General features: G+C 42.1%; 1 protein-coding gene across 1 annotated transcript in view; it reads right to left on the reverse strand.

Annotated features, from left to right (window-relative positions):
- LOC117886788 (olfactory receptor 52E4-like) overlaps positions 1 to 13,441 on the reverse strand; it is a 40,007-nt gene extending 26,566 nt beyond the window's left edge. Inside the window, exon 1 of the mRNA XM_034788871.1 lies at positions 13,255 to 13,441. Within this exon, the coding sequence (XP_034644762.1) occupies positions 13,255 to 13,441 (187 nt within the window). The remainder of the gene's footprint in view (positions 1 to 13,254) is intronic.
- Between the last annotated feature and the right edge of the window lie 257 nt (positions 13,442 to 13,698).

Raw genomic sequence — 13,698 nt, forward strand, 5'->3', positions numbered from 1 at the left:
ATCTTACTGAAAATTGGGTGAAAATCAAGAGTTTATCAGCAAAATCCATATATACTTCAAGTATAAATTCTATCAATGTAATGATGGTGTGGTTCACTTTAATGATTAAAGTTCCGAGTTGCTTCTGTCACATCAAACACAAACAAATACTATTGGTAAAGTCTTGACTACAGTAATTGTGTACAATATCAGAGTTGAATGTAGAATTTTAAAAATTATTGATTTTAATTATGCTTTTGTGGAGATTCTATGCATTAACAAAAACATATGCTTTTAACAGCCATGTGTAAATGAAGGCAAACCATCAATCAACAAAGGGAAAAATCCTAAGAAGAAATGCTGCCTCATGTACAAAAGAGTGCGGCTGGATGAAGTAGTCAAAACAGAATCTCAGCAGTCTAGAAGGAAGTTTTGTTTACAACCATGGAAAATATTCCAGTACAGTGCTGATGTGGGCTTGATCTGCAAAATGTGTTCTCAAGCTGGACCATCCACTGACTTCTCTAAATGCGAGAAATGGGAAGATGGATGGAAGTTGGACTACATGAAGAAGCATTTATCAAGCAAAGTCATAAATCTGCCGTACATATTCTTAGAAGCATAAATTCTCACTCACTGGGATTTGATTTGCAAAGTATTCTATTAGAAACCCCTAATGACAGAGAGAAGAGACTAGAACTGATAGGAAGACAATGTTCAAAGCCAGAAGAAATAAAAGTTCTCATAGACAATGTTCTGCTTGCAGTACAAATGTACATCTCCACGAATCCCGTGCCAAATATAAATAAGAACATGGCAAAAGTACCTATGTACCAGTCCGGGGGCATAGCAAAAACTAGGCTTTCGAGTTTTTGAGTCAAAAGTGTTAGGCGAATCTCTGACGTGATTTCTGCAGTCTTCCTATCATACACTTAGTACTGATGAAAACAGATATTTCCGTAACAAGATGCTTATAATTGACTTTAAATTCAGAGATGCAGTATCTGCAGTGCATAGGAGTGTTCGATAGAATTATTAAATTATCTGCTTGTAATGTGCAAGCTATAGAGCTATCAAAGATTTCTACATTCTGAATAATCGGGACATGATAAAAATGGTGATGTTCACTTCCGATGGTGCTTCTGTCATGCTAGGGGAAAAATAATGTTCTTGCTGCACAACACAAGCAGTGCATACCACATTCAATAGAATGCTACTGTGTGGCCTATCGGGAAGATCTGGGGTTAGTTGATGTGTGGAACAAAGTACCAATGATGAAGACAACAGAGACACTTAGAAGACCATTTATACAGTCTTCTGCAAATCCTCAGTCCAAAGAGGATAATTTGAGGAAATGGCAAACATCACAGAAAATGAGACAAGGGCTGCCTAAAATTATTGTACAAGATTTCCCTAAAAATAAGATTGGGAAACACTTTTCAAAGTTTCACTGCAAAAGAAAACTTTCAAATGGTGAAATTGTAGCTCGTCCATGGGTGATATACTCAGTGTCAGCCGACAAGATCTTTTGTTATTACTGTAAGATTTTTTGCAATAATGTGACAAGTTCATTAGCATCTAATGGTTTTAATGACTGGTCTAATATTCATAAAAGACTGGCCGAGCACGAAAACTTAAAAGGACATTTACAAGCTATGCTTAGTTGCTGCGACCTTCAGCAAAGGTTATCTGCTGAAAAAAAAACATTGACTCAATACAACAAAAAAAACCTTACTAACCAAGAAGCAAAACGCTGGCATCAAGTTTTTGAGAGACTAGTCGCTGTCGTTCAGTTACTAGCAGAATGAAACTTATGATTTCGTGAGTCTGATGAATGGCTGGGAACATTGTACAATGGAAATTTTCTTGGAGTTATTGAATTACTGGGAAAGTGTGACCCAGCGATGCAGGAACATTTACAAAGATCAAGAACAAAGAAATACATGACCATTAGTTAGGAAAAAACATTCAAAACATTAGTATTGTAGGGAATGCTGATAAACATGAAATAATAGCTCGGATTAAGGCCGCTAAATATTTTGCTATTATAGTTGACTGCACTTCTGACATTAGTCACCAAGAACAAATGTCATTGACAATTAGGTATGTAGCGGATGGTGTATCACCAAATATTCTGGCAGGAGTATATGAACATTTCATTAAGTTCATAGTAGTAGAAAGCAGCACAGGTGAATATTTGTACAATATCCTTTTAAGTGAACCCGAAGACCTGGGATCGGATGTTGCAAATGTCTGTGGGCAGGGCTATGACAATGTCGCAAATATGAAGGGAAACATCTCAGGTGTATAAGCATGACTTCTGAACACAAACCCAAGAGCTTTTTTTTACATCATGTGCACGTCACAACTATAATCTCATTTTGGGAGACATGGCCCAAACATGTCCAGATGCGATGAGTTTCTTTGGAGCCTTGCAATGTATTTACATTCTTTTTTTCTGTATCTACTAAAATATGGACTATTTTTAGAAAACATGTTACTGGCCTTTCTGTAAAGCCTCTTTGCAAAACACAATGGGAATGTAGAATGCAAATCGTCAAAGCTCTGTGGTACCAAGCAGGGGAGTTTTATGATGCACTCGTAGAGGTAGCAGAAACAATTGATGATGCTCAAGCAAAAAGTGAAGCTGAATCGTTGGCTATTCAAAAGAAGGATTATAAGTTTTGGGTTTCACTAGTTTTCTGGCATGATTTACTTACATAAGAACATAAGGCAGGCCGTACCAGGTCAGACCAAAGGTCCATCTAGCCCAGTATCCTGTCTGCTGACAGTGGCCAATGCCAGGTGCCCCAGAGGGTGTGAACCTAACAGGCAATGATCAAGTGATCTCTCTCCTGCCATCCATCTCCACCCTCTGACAGACAGAGGCTAGGGACACCATTCCTTACCCATCCTGGCTAATAGCCATTAATGGACTTACCCACCATGAATTTATCCAGTTCTCTTTTAAACTCTGTTATAGTCCTAGCCTTCACAACCTCCTCAGGTAAGGAGTTCTTTTATACAATGGATATTTCTGCAGGGATTTCTTCATTCAAAAAGCTTTGTAACTGGTTAAAAACGTACAGCGAGAAGGGTTTTCAAGAAGTGTTAATTGGTGCCAATGAACTTGCCAAAGATCTAGATGTGACTCCAGTATTCCAGACTAAACGCTTCTGCAAACGAAAAACAATTTGAGTACGAGTCTGCAGACGAGCCTTTTTCTGATCCAAAAGAAGCTTACAGAGTGCAATGCTTCAATCAAGTATTAGACAAAGCTTTACAGGCACTTGAACCAAGGTTTGAACAGTTACGAAAGCATGTGAGTTTATTTGGATTTTTATGCGAATTCAAACATCTTCCCAAGGACACCATATGAATATCTACTGCAGATCTGGAACTCGCATTGACAGATGTGAAACTAGGGCAGGAAAATGAACAAGTTTCAACTGTAAAATCAGTTGACCTAATGGCTACATGCTTTGTGAAGAACTGGAAGCGTTAAAGCCAATTCTTCTTTCTGATTGTAGAAACCCCCCCAAAATACTTCAATTTCTTGATTATAACCGATCAACAGTATTCCCAAATTTATTTATAGCAATTCAAATCTTCCTGACTATTCTGGTAACTGTAGCCTCAGGAAAGAGGAGCTTTTCAAAGTTAAATCTAACAAACATATCTGCGATCAACAATGCAGGAAGACCGATCAAACAGTTTGGCAATCATGTCAATTAAATGCGAAGTAATGAAGAGCTTAGAGTTAAGCAATATACTGAAAGATTTTGCTGAACAGAAAGCAAGGAAGATAAAGTTTTAAAAACATAAGTGAGGTGTACAATAAAGTTCCTCTTAATCAACTGGATATTTATAATATATGACTCAACGTACATAATATACAATGTTGTTATTTACTTTCCATGACTATATAAATAATACATGGAAGAAATGAAAGGGTTTTCTTGTGTGTGTGTTTTTTTTTGTTTTTTTTTTTTTAAGTCATCCCTGCCGGGGCCCTATCGAAACTGTTCGAATCGGGCCCCGCACTTCCTAAAGTCGGCCGTGGTCCTTTCTAAACCAGGTGCCCTGATTAGCCTGCCTGTCTTAAATTGTTCCAGCAAGTTTCTGATTGTTCTGGAACAGCCCGTTATTTTACTCATGGAAAGGGAACCTGCTTAATCTGGAGCTAATGTATCTACCCTCTAGCACTCTCCTGTAGCCATCTGGCCTGGCCCTGTCACACTGTGCACTTATAATTGATGAAACAGCAGACAGTTCTGTTAAAGAATCCATCTGTCTTAGGATTGTTAAAGACGATTTTCTGTTGATGAGCCTTTTTGGGGATTTTACGAGACACCTCTGACCGATGCCAATACGCTCATTACTATAGTGAAGGACGCACTGCTCCAGTTCAGTTTGGACATTAGAAAATGCCCAAGACAGCGTTACGACGGGGCCATGAATATCAATTGTGTACTGTCTGGTTGTGTAAGATGTGATGCAACAAATACAGCCTGTTCGGAACTTGTCTGTAATGCAGGAGTGGATCAGTTTTATCAGAAGCTCGCCAAAAAAGCTGGCATCTTTGAAACCTTACAAGAAGCAGAATCTCCCGCTGCTCAACATCTTCACCCTTTCTGCCCCACAAAGTGATGTCTACGCACTACATCCCTTAGATCAAGGGTTTTGAACTACAGTACACTGCTAACATAAATCGACAGCAATAATGTCTCTGATAATGGAGCGAAAACACATGGATTTGTTTCTCATCTTCGTAAGTTTGAGATTTTTTAACCTGCAACTGTTTCTCCTTGCTCTTGAGCAAGTAGAATTGGTTGACACATATCTACAAAGACCAGGCTGCATTTTCAGGAAGCACAGAGAATGATTTTCTCTCTCTCAATGAGACTATTCAGCTAATTGAGAAACCATGGTTCTTTAGCCTCTGCAGAAGCTCCTTTCCACAGATCCAAACAGTTGGATCTTGAGGAGCCCTGCTTGTCTTGTGTAAGGAAAGAATCAAGATGAACCGATAAAGGAAGCAGTGCACATGCTTTTGCTACACCTATGGATGTACATCAAAAATTATTCAAGGAAGTTTTCGATCATGTCACAAGCAGTCTTGACTTAAGATTTGACCCTGACGTTCAAGAGCATTTGACACAAATGGAACAATTTGTGGCTGGCAACGAGACGGTTAAAGTTGAACAAGTAACACACTTGAATGCAGATGACTTAGGCTCCTCTGTAGAGCTTTGTCCAAGAACATGTCATGGTGTAGCTTCAGTCTCTCCTTATCCAACAGTCCCCAGTGTTGAGGACGTTGTGCTGTTTTTAAAAACTGAAGGGAAACGAACATCCTGGGGACTATGGTTCCAGAGTACTGCAAATTTATAAGAATCCTTCTCACTGTGCCTGTATCATCCTGTACTGCAGAACTTCATTCTCCAGCCTCGGAAGACTTAGAAATAACTTCCAGTCATCAATGGGAAAGATGCAACTGAATAATGTAGCTGTCCTGAACGTGCATCAAGACCATACCAGGGAACTAAATGTAAATAAGATTGTTGACAGTTTCATCCAGAAAGCTACAATGAGACATAATGTCTTTAAACAGGGGCATTCGTGAAGGCCTCTTGTAGGTGGTGAGTGGAATGATTTTAATCTCCTGTAACTCATGATAACGTAATTATGTAGTCCATCACTATTTTAAATTAAATAGTTAAGATACCAATGATTGACACAATCACTAGAATATGAAAATGTATAAATAAGCTGAAAATACCCTCTCCTCCAAACTGGCAGACCCCCCCACTGCCAAACACACCTCCTCAAAAGCAGCCATCAGCAAAAACAAAAGTCAGCACCTATGGCTCTACCACATCATATGTGGCGTCTCTGATGGCCATTACAGGCGTGAGCACCAACTGAAGCTTTTCCCACACTCAGTGCACTGCTGGGGTTACTCTCCTGTGTGGATTCTCTGACGGCTAGAGCAGGAGACGATGACAGGGGAGTCTGAGGAGCAGCTGTGGATCCCGTGCTGGGTGGGCAGGGGGAACATTGCCTGACCCAGGTTTATCCCACCTCAGTCCACACAACTACCAAAGAGGCCCTGCACCACCACACACTGCACAGTGCCCAGCCATGGCCTACTCAGCCTGCACAGATTCCCCACAGGAAGGGGGTTGCTGCCCCAGTTACCCCAAAGGGGGGCAGTGAGTCTATAGTCAATGAGCTGGGGCAACAGTTAATGCTCTGTCTCCTCCCCGAGCCCAGCAGACTGACATCGTCTCAATTAGGAGAGACAGACGCTCACCCAGGCACCAGTAACCAGTGCCAGAGCATGGTCTCTGGTCTGGGAGCGGTGTCATTGTGAGATGAAGCCTGACAGCATGAGATACCATTGCCTAGTCCCGCTCAGCAGGTGGGCCAGGAAACGCTAGGTGCCCCACCCGCAGGGGGTGTGCATGAAAAGTGCACCTGTAGATCTCTTCCTTCACCATTGTATTTAAACCCTGTTTTTAGCCCCTTACTATAAAAAATGTTTTAGCAGGGTTATGTAAAAGGCTTTTAAATATATATATATATATATATATGGGGGATATGTTTGTTGTTGTTAGTAAAAAAGAACATACGGGCTTATGGGCTAAAAACATTTTGTTTATGTGTATTGGCAGACTTATCAGGTGTTATCCCTCAAGAAGAAACGTTGAAGGGGAGCTCGCTTAAAGGGGCCAAGAAATTTTCCTCTGAATCAGCTACCGTTGGAAACAAGGGAATCAAACCTCCCGATTTTGAACAACTCTGCACAACCAAATCTCTCATTACACAAAGCCAGCCGGCTTAAAAAGGGCCAAAAAATCTACCTCTGAAACAGCAACAGTTTTTTCAGGGGTGGGGGAAAAGGGGATCAGACCCCCCAATTTTGAACCACCCTGTACCTCCAGAGCTAAGAAATTTACCTTTGCGGCTTCCAGGGACATTGGTAAGCGATGCAAAGGGGTTAAAGCCCCTAGTTCTCAACAACTCTATGCCTTCCCAGCCCAGAAGGAATCAGCTTTAAAAATGGTAAAGGCAAACAACCCTGTAGCAGCAACCGCGTCCAGGGATGGGTTAGAGCAGGGTGAAGTAGTCAGCCCCCTGCTTCTGGGCCCCGCAGCACCCTTGCTACAAATAACAATCTCCCCGTAGGGCTTGCTGCATCAGTTGTTGTTTGTAATGAGCTGTTTAGTGTTTGTACATCTCTTAAGCGTTTAATAGATAAAAAGTTTTCAAAGCTAATTCTTTAGGTATTTCAAAAGCAAAATTTTCCAGGAGAAAGGGTGGTTTTAGACCAAAAAAATAACAGATACCCGTGCACTGATTGAAAAGGTGGAAAGCGTGTTGAAGGGGGAAGGAAGGGTGTGACTAAACATGAAACCTAAAAATGTAAAGAGGGATTGGGGAAAAAAATGGAAAAAAAAATCTAAAAAATTGGGGAGGCTTTTGGCCAAAAACTTTAAAGAGCCAGAGCTATTTAAAAAAAAAAACCACCCAACCAAGAAAGGGAAATAGACATCGACGCTCCGACCCCCTCTTCTGAAGGTCCAGATTCTCCCGCTCCTAATACACCTCCTCAGGTGTATTTGGAACATGTGAGACACTGGATAAGACCCCGAAGAGAGTTTTAACACTTATGAATATTTTCAAGAATTTTGGTTTGCTAATTTGGACAGAATAAAGGGGTTCACAGACACCATGGCAGCCGTTGACACTGTTATTCAAAATTTGCTAGAGGATATTAATAACCAAGTGGGCCCTGCTTACTTTCTACAGCTGCCCTTAGATGCCCCCATACTAAATCACCTGCTCTTTTCTCTACGGAGGGCTTGGGAAGATTTAAACACCATAGATTTTTTAAACAACATCACGGTGTTGCAAAGTAACGCAGAGATCGTGGGGTCCAGAACTCTAAGACTGGTTGTTACAATTATTAGAAAGAGGGCTGGGGATGGTGGGCCCATAAGACCCTTAAAGACTATCACATACAGTAGAATAATTAAAAAAACATTTAATTGATTTAAATAATCAGGGTAACCATCTTTGTTTTGCCGGTAGCATGCTGGGTCTCTTATCAGATGAAAAACTTACAGATGCCCAACCGCTAGAGGGGGCCAGACATCAGGCGTTGGGGCTTTCAGACCAAAAAATGATTAGCTTTACAGACGTGAGCTCTTTTGAAGAGCGCTTAGGCGTGGCTATCACCGTCACGTATCATGAAAATGGGAATTGGCGCTTTTTTACAACGGATGGTGTACACCGCCCCCAAACGGTTTTTGTTTTGTTACATGACAAACATTATTACGGCATCCTAAATATTAAAGCCTTTATAGGAGCACCGTATTTGTGCAACTACCGTTACGCCACGTACAGCCACAAACACCAGCACGCCTGTAAAAATCACTGCCATACGTGTAACAGCGCCGAGTGCCTTGAAGTGGCCGCTGAAATGAAGAGATGCCCCAGCTGTAAGCTATTTTGTAGGTCCAAGGCCTGTTTAGAAAGGCACAGCGCTCTGGCAAAAGATGGTAAAGTTGATTGTAAAAACAGAAGTCTGCAATAAGTGCGGCTTCTATGAGGTTAAAAATCGCAGGTGTAAAAGCAAAAATGTCCCCAGTGCTATCAGAAGATCGACAACATAGAGGGTCACGAGTGTTATATGCATAATATCTGGTCTCCAGAAGAGGGGAAGGATTATGTGTTTTAGGATTTTGAATGTATGCAAGAAACAGGGGTACACGTGCCAAATTAGGTTTATGCCTTGCATTTAGATAAAGAAACTAGCTGGGAATTTAAGGGGGAAGAATGCATTAGTGAATTTGTTCGAACCTTTGTAGACAAGCACTTTAAGGGATACACTTTTATCACTCATAATGCTAAAGGTTACGATTGTTATTTTGTGCTTAGGCAGTTGAAGAAAAAATGGCTGTTTTCCACCTTGCGTTACGGGGCTAACTTATGTGCGTCACGGTAGTAAACTTAGACATCAGATTTATAGATTCTTTAAATTTTCTTCCTATGAAACTCAGGAAGTTACCCAAAGCTATGGGGTTTGAGGAAGTCAAGGGATATTTTCCACACTTTAACACTGTTGAAAATCAGAACTCTGTGGGGCCTAACCCGGGATAGAGTATTTTGGAGTAGAATACACGATGCCTGAAGAAAAAAGGAATTTCTGAACTAGTACCAACACAATCGCCAAAACGAATTCGATCTCCAGAAAGGACTGCGCTATTGTTGTCAAAAAGCTGTTGAAATTTTGCGAGAGGCTTGTGACCGGTTCAGAAATGAAGTCATAAAAATGACAGAAGTAGATTGTTAAATACCCAGGACAGGATAACGAGGACGTGGTTATTAAATGTATAGACCCCTTTCAGTAGCCTCGATTTGCATGGCCATGTACCGGTTTAATTTTTTTTAAAACCGCGAACCATAGCCCTTCTGCCATTAGACAATTACCACAAGCAGCAGAAGAGATATTCCACCCCGGCCATTCAATGGTTGATGTACATAGCCCACACTGAGAACATTGACATCCAACACCCTTTGCAGGGTGGGGAGTTTAAAGCAGGCTCCTATTTTTTGGATGGTTACACCATCATAGCAGGAAAACCTCTGGCCTTTGAATTTAACGGCTGTTTTTTTTTTCCATGGCTGCCCCATCTGCTATTGTGAAAATGATTACCGTATTTTCCGGCGTATAAGACGACTGGGCGTATAAGACGACCCCCAACTTTTCCAGTTAAAATATAGAGTTTGGGATATACTCGCCGTATAAGACTACCCCTCTTCCAACGCACACCAAATAAAAATTAAAAAAACATCAGATTTGATTTCAATATGGTAATTTTAATTCAAATGCTTATGACATGCAGGTACTTAGCAGGAAAACTGTCACTTATAAACATAAGGCTGTTTGTCATCAAACATGTAAACATAAAACAGTGCAAGTGGATTAAACTTTTCCTAATTCACTCTAAAGCTGAAGGGAAGGATAAGACAATAAACCCATGGGAGCTGCCATGCTGTTTATTTTCTAAGCTGTCAACCAAACTGGAACTGATGATGATAGGAGGAAAACAACAAACAATAGAGAGAGAGCAAGTGCCGGGCAAGTCCCTGGCAAGTTAGCAACGCCCATCATAACTGCAAGCTACGGTATTTTTACAGGTTTTGCTGGCGTGACAGTTTCCCTTTAAAAGCCTTCAAAATCCTCCTGTTCGTCATCTGATATCATAAGTACATCAATGACATCTTGTGATACATTTGTAAGGCAGTCTTCGTATGGATCGAATTCCGTATCAGATGGTGTGGTCTCAGCTTCGGCTTCCTCTTCATCTTGCCACAAGTAGTCGTCCTCCATACCATCTAATGAATTTGATATGCCACACTTCTTGAAAGACTTGATTACTGTTTCTGCATCAATATCATTCCAGGCTTTTATGACAAACTTGCACAAAACATCCAACTGTGGAGCACGCATGTTTCCTCCTTTTGTGAATGACTTTTCGCCGCTAACCATCCATTCATTCCACTGTTCTCGAATGCGATCTTTAAATGGCTTGTTTAGGCACACATCCAGTGGCTGTACCAATGATGTCAATCCTGCAGGAATAACTGCCGCATCTGTGTTTAGTCTTGCAAGCCTTTGCTTGGTGCTGGGAGTTAAATGAGCCCTGAACATATCCCACACCAGTAGACTACATTTTTGAATAAGTCCACCTGGTCGCCTGCTCCATACATTATCAAGCCATAGCTTTACCCCTTCTTCATCCATCCAGCCTTTTTCATTCACATGTACAAAACAACCAACAGGGAACTTGAGTTTCAGCATTGTTTTTCTTTTAAAAATAATCATTGGTCTCAGTTTGGCGCCATCAGCTGTGCATCCTAGTACCACTGTAAAACTGGACTTCTCATGTCCTGTTGTTTTAATTAAAATTGTTTTTTCACCTTTTTGATGGACAGTTTTATTTCCAACCATATCAAAATTCATTGGAGTTTCATCCATATTTCTAATACTACTTAACGCATAGCCATGTTTAGTGCGCTGTTGTATTACATATCGATGGAAACTATTTACTTTGCTATCAAGATCTGCAGGTAATTTTTGGGCAATTTTCGTCTTTTGCCTCAGTACCATATTATGCCTTTCCATGAATCTAGTACACCAGGATACAGTGGCCTTAAATCTGTTGCTGTGATCTGGGTTAGATTTGGCCCACTGAAGTGCGAACAAACATATTTTATTTCGTGTCACTACATAACCGTTTTGGCGATGCTCATTCACCATGTCTGCTACATGTTTTCCGAGTTCTGGCCAATGTGGGGTGCCTCTTCTTAATGCACACTTACCCCTTGGCATATCTTTAATGCTTTTTCATTTGCTTTCCAGTCCCGAACCATCTTTTCTGTTACTCCATATTGTCTTGCAGCAGCGCAGTTATTATGTTCCATGGCAAAGTTTACAACTTTAAGTTTGAAACTGGCTTCATATTTCTTTCTTCTTGCTGGTGGAGCCATGATGGGGTTTTGACTGTTGGACATTTTTATACTGTACTGTATGTACTGGTGCTATACTGTATGAACAGGTACAGATACTGGTGCTGTACTGTATGTGGTACCCAGTATACAACAACCAGCCAATCACGGCAAGCGATGTACCTTACCGGCGATTGGCTGGTTGTTGTATACAAAGCCTGCTTGGATTGTTCAGACCTCCCTGTCTCCAAGACTATCAGAGCGGTAGCGCAAACACGCCTCTTTCACCCGTCTGGCCCGCCCTTGTATCCTATTACCTCCTCCTCTGCCTCTCAGATCTCGCACATGCGCGCCTGCGCCGCTTCACTGCAGTCCTCAGGAGCGAGATCTGAGAGGCAGAGAAGGAGGTACGGTAATAGGATACAAGGGCGGGCCAGACGGGTGAAAGAGGTGTGTTTTTCTGGGCACAGCGCCGCTCTCTCTCTTTTTGCCATACCCCGGGCGTCCCGGACACCTGCAGCTTGCTCCGCCCTTGCTGCTTTCATGCGGTCGCGGCCATTTTTGAGCTCCCCGCACCATATGCGGTGACCGCAGATTCTCCAGTCCGGCTGGAAGTTTCAGCACCGCCCTATAAGACGACACCTGGCGTATAAGACGACCCCCGACTTTTGAGAAGATTTTCCTGGGTTACAAGGTCGTCTTATACGCCGGAAAATACGGTACAACCCGTTGCTTAATGCGACCTACGGGCATCTGTACAACCGAACCATGATTAAGGCTGAATTTCTGAAAAGACAGGGGCTTGAGGTAAGGACCGTGCGGGAACACGAGTGGCAGGCTATGCTAGCAAACGATAACTGGGTGGGGGATTTTTTACAAGAAAAAAAGCTGCCACAGACTTTGGTTCCTAGAGACACCCTTTACAGTGGTAGAACAAACGCCCTCTGCCTTTATTACAAACCGCAGCCCAGGGAGCAGGTTGATTACTATGATTTTACTAGCCTTTACCCTTTTGTTAACCAGACTAAACAATACCCTGTGGGGCATCCTGTTATCATGTATGAGGGTTTTGGGGATATCAGACAGTACTTTGGCATCACCAAGGTTAAAGTGTTCCCTCCGAGAGGCCTGTATTTCCCCGTATTACCATACAGGGTCGGTGGTAAACTAATGTTCCCCCGAGTGCCCTTTTTGCAGAAAAAAGACAAAAGGACCCCTGCACACACAGGAGGAGAGGGCTTTAACAGCGACTTGGTGCACAATAGAGTTGGTGGAGGCTTTAAACAAAGGGTACAGGATCACTGAGATTTATGAAGTCTGGCATTTTAACCGCTCTTCAGATGCCCTGTTTTCAGACTACATTAAAACACACCTGAGACAGAAACAAGAGGCCTCGGGGTTCCCTCACTGGTGTACCAACGAGTTAAAAAAAAACCAACAACAGTACGTTAAAGAATACCATGAAAGAGAAGGTGTGTGTCTGCGTCTAAACAAGATTAAGGTAAACCCCGCAAAAAGTCAAATTTGTTCGCTGACCAAATTTTCCCCACAAGGAATTTAAAAACAGCTTTGAGGTTTGTCTAACACCAGTATAGTGACAGACCCCGACAAGCTCTTCAAGTACGTTTTTGTACCTTATTACGATGTGTCGGCATGCGAGTTTATCGAAGAGGACACGGCCGTAGTGTCGTGGAAGTACGCAAAAGAACACTGCACCCATTCCAGCAACACTAACGTGTTTATAATGTGCTTTACCACCACTTACGCCAGGCTCGGGGGCTGGAGTCTCAAACAAATCATGGCCCAGCGGTCTGGCCTCGTGTTTCTCCACCGCGTTGTTCCTGCGGATACAGGCATCGTTAGCTATCCCTGTCTCCCCACTCTCATGATCCGTCTCAAACACCGTTTGCCACAACGGCGTGTTTGTTTCTTCAGGGCCCATAGCAGCGACCGTATAACGTCTCTTCATGAGAAGCTTGACTGCCGGTGTTGGCCAGGGCCTTCGAGGTGCAGCCACCTTTAATCATCTGATCCGCTTAAATAGAAACTCCTACTTACTTAGGGAGGGAGGGCGCATGATACTCTTAGCCAATAGTTTAGGGCTGTTGTAACAACTCCCTAAGTAAGGAGGTTTTGGACACTAATTCTATAGGCCTGTACTATCTAAAGTTGAGGGAGAAATTCGGTATTAAGCCGGTG

Source organism: Trachemys scripta, chromosome 1 (assembly GCF_013100865.1).
Source record: "Trachemys scripta elegans isolate TJP31775 chromosome 1, CAS_Tse_1.0, whole genome shotgun sequence".
NCBI lineage: Eukaryota > Metazoa > Chordata > Testudines > Emydidae > Trachemys > Trachemys scripta.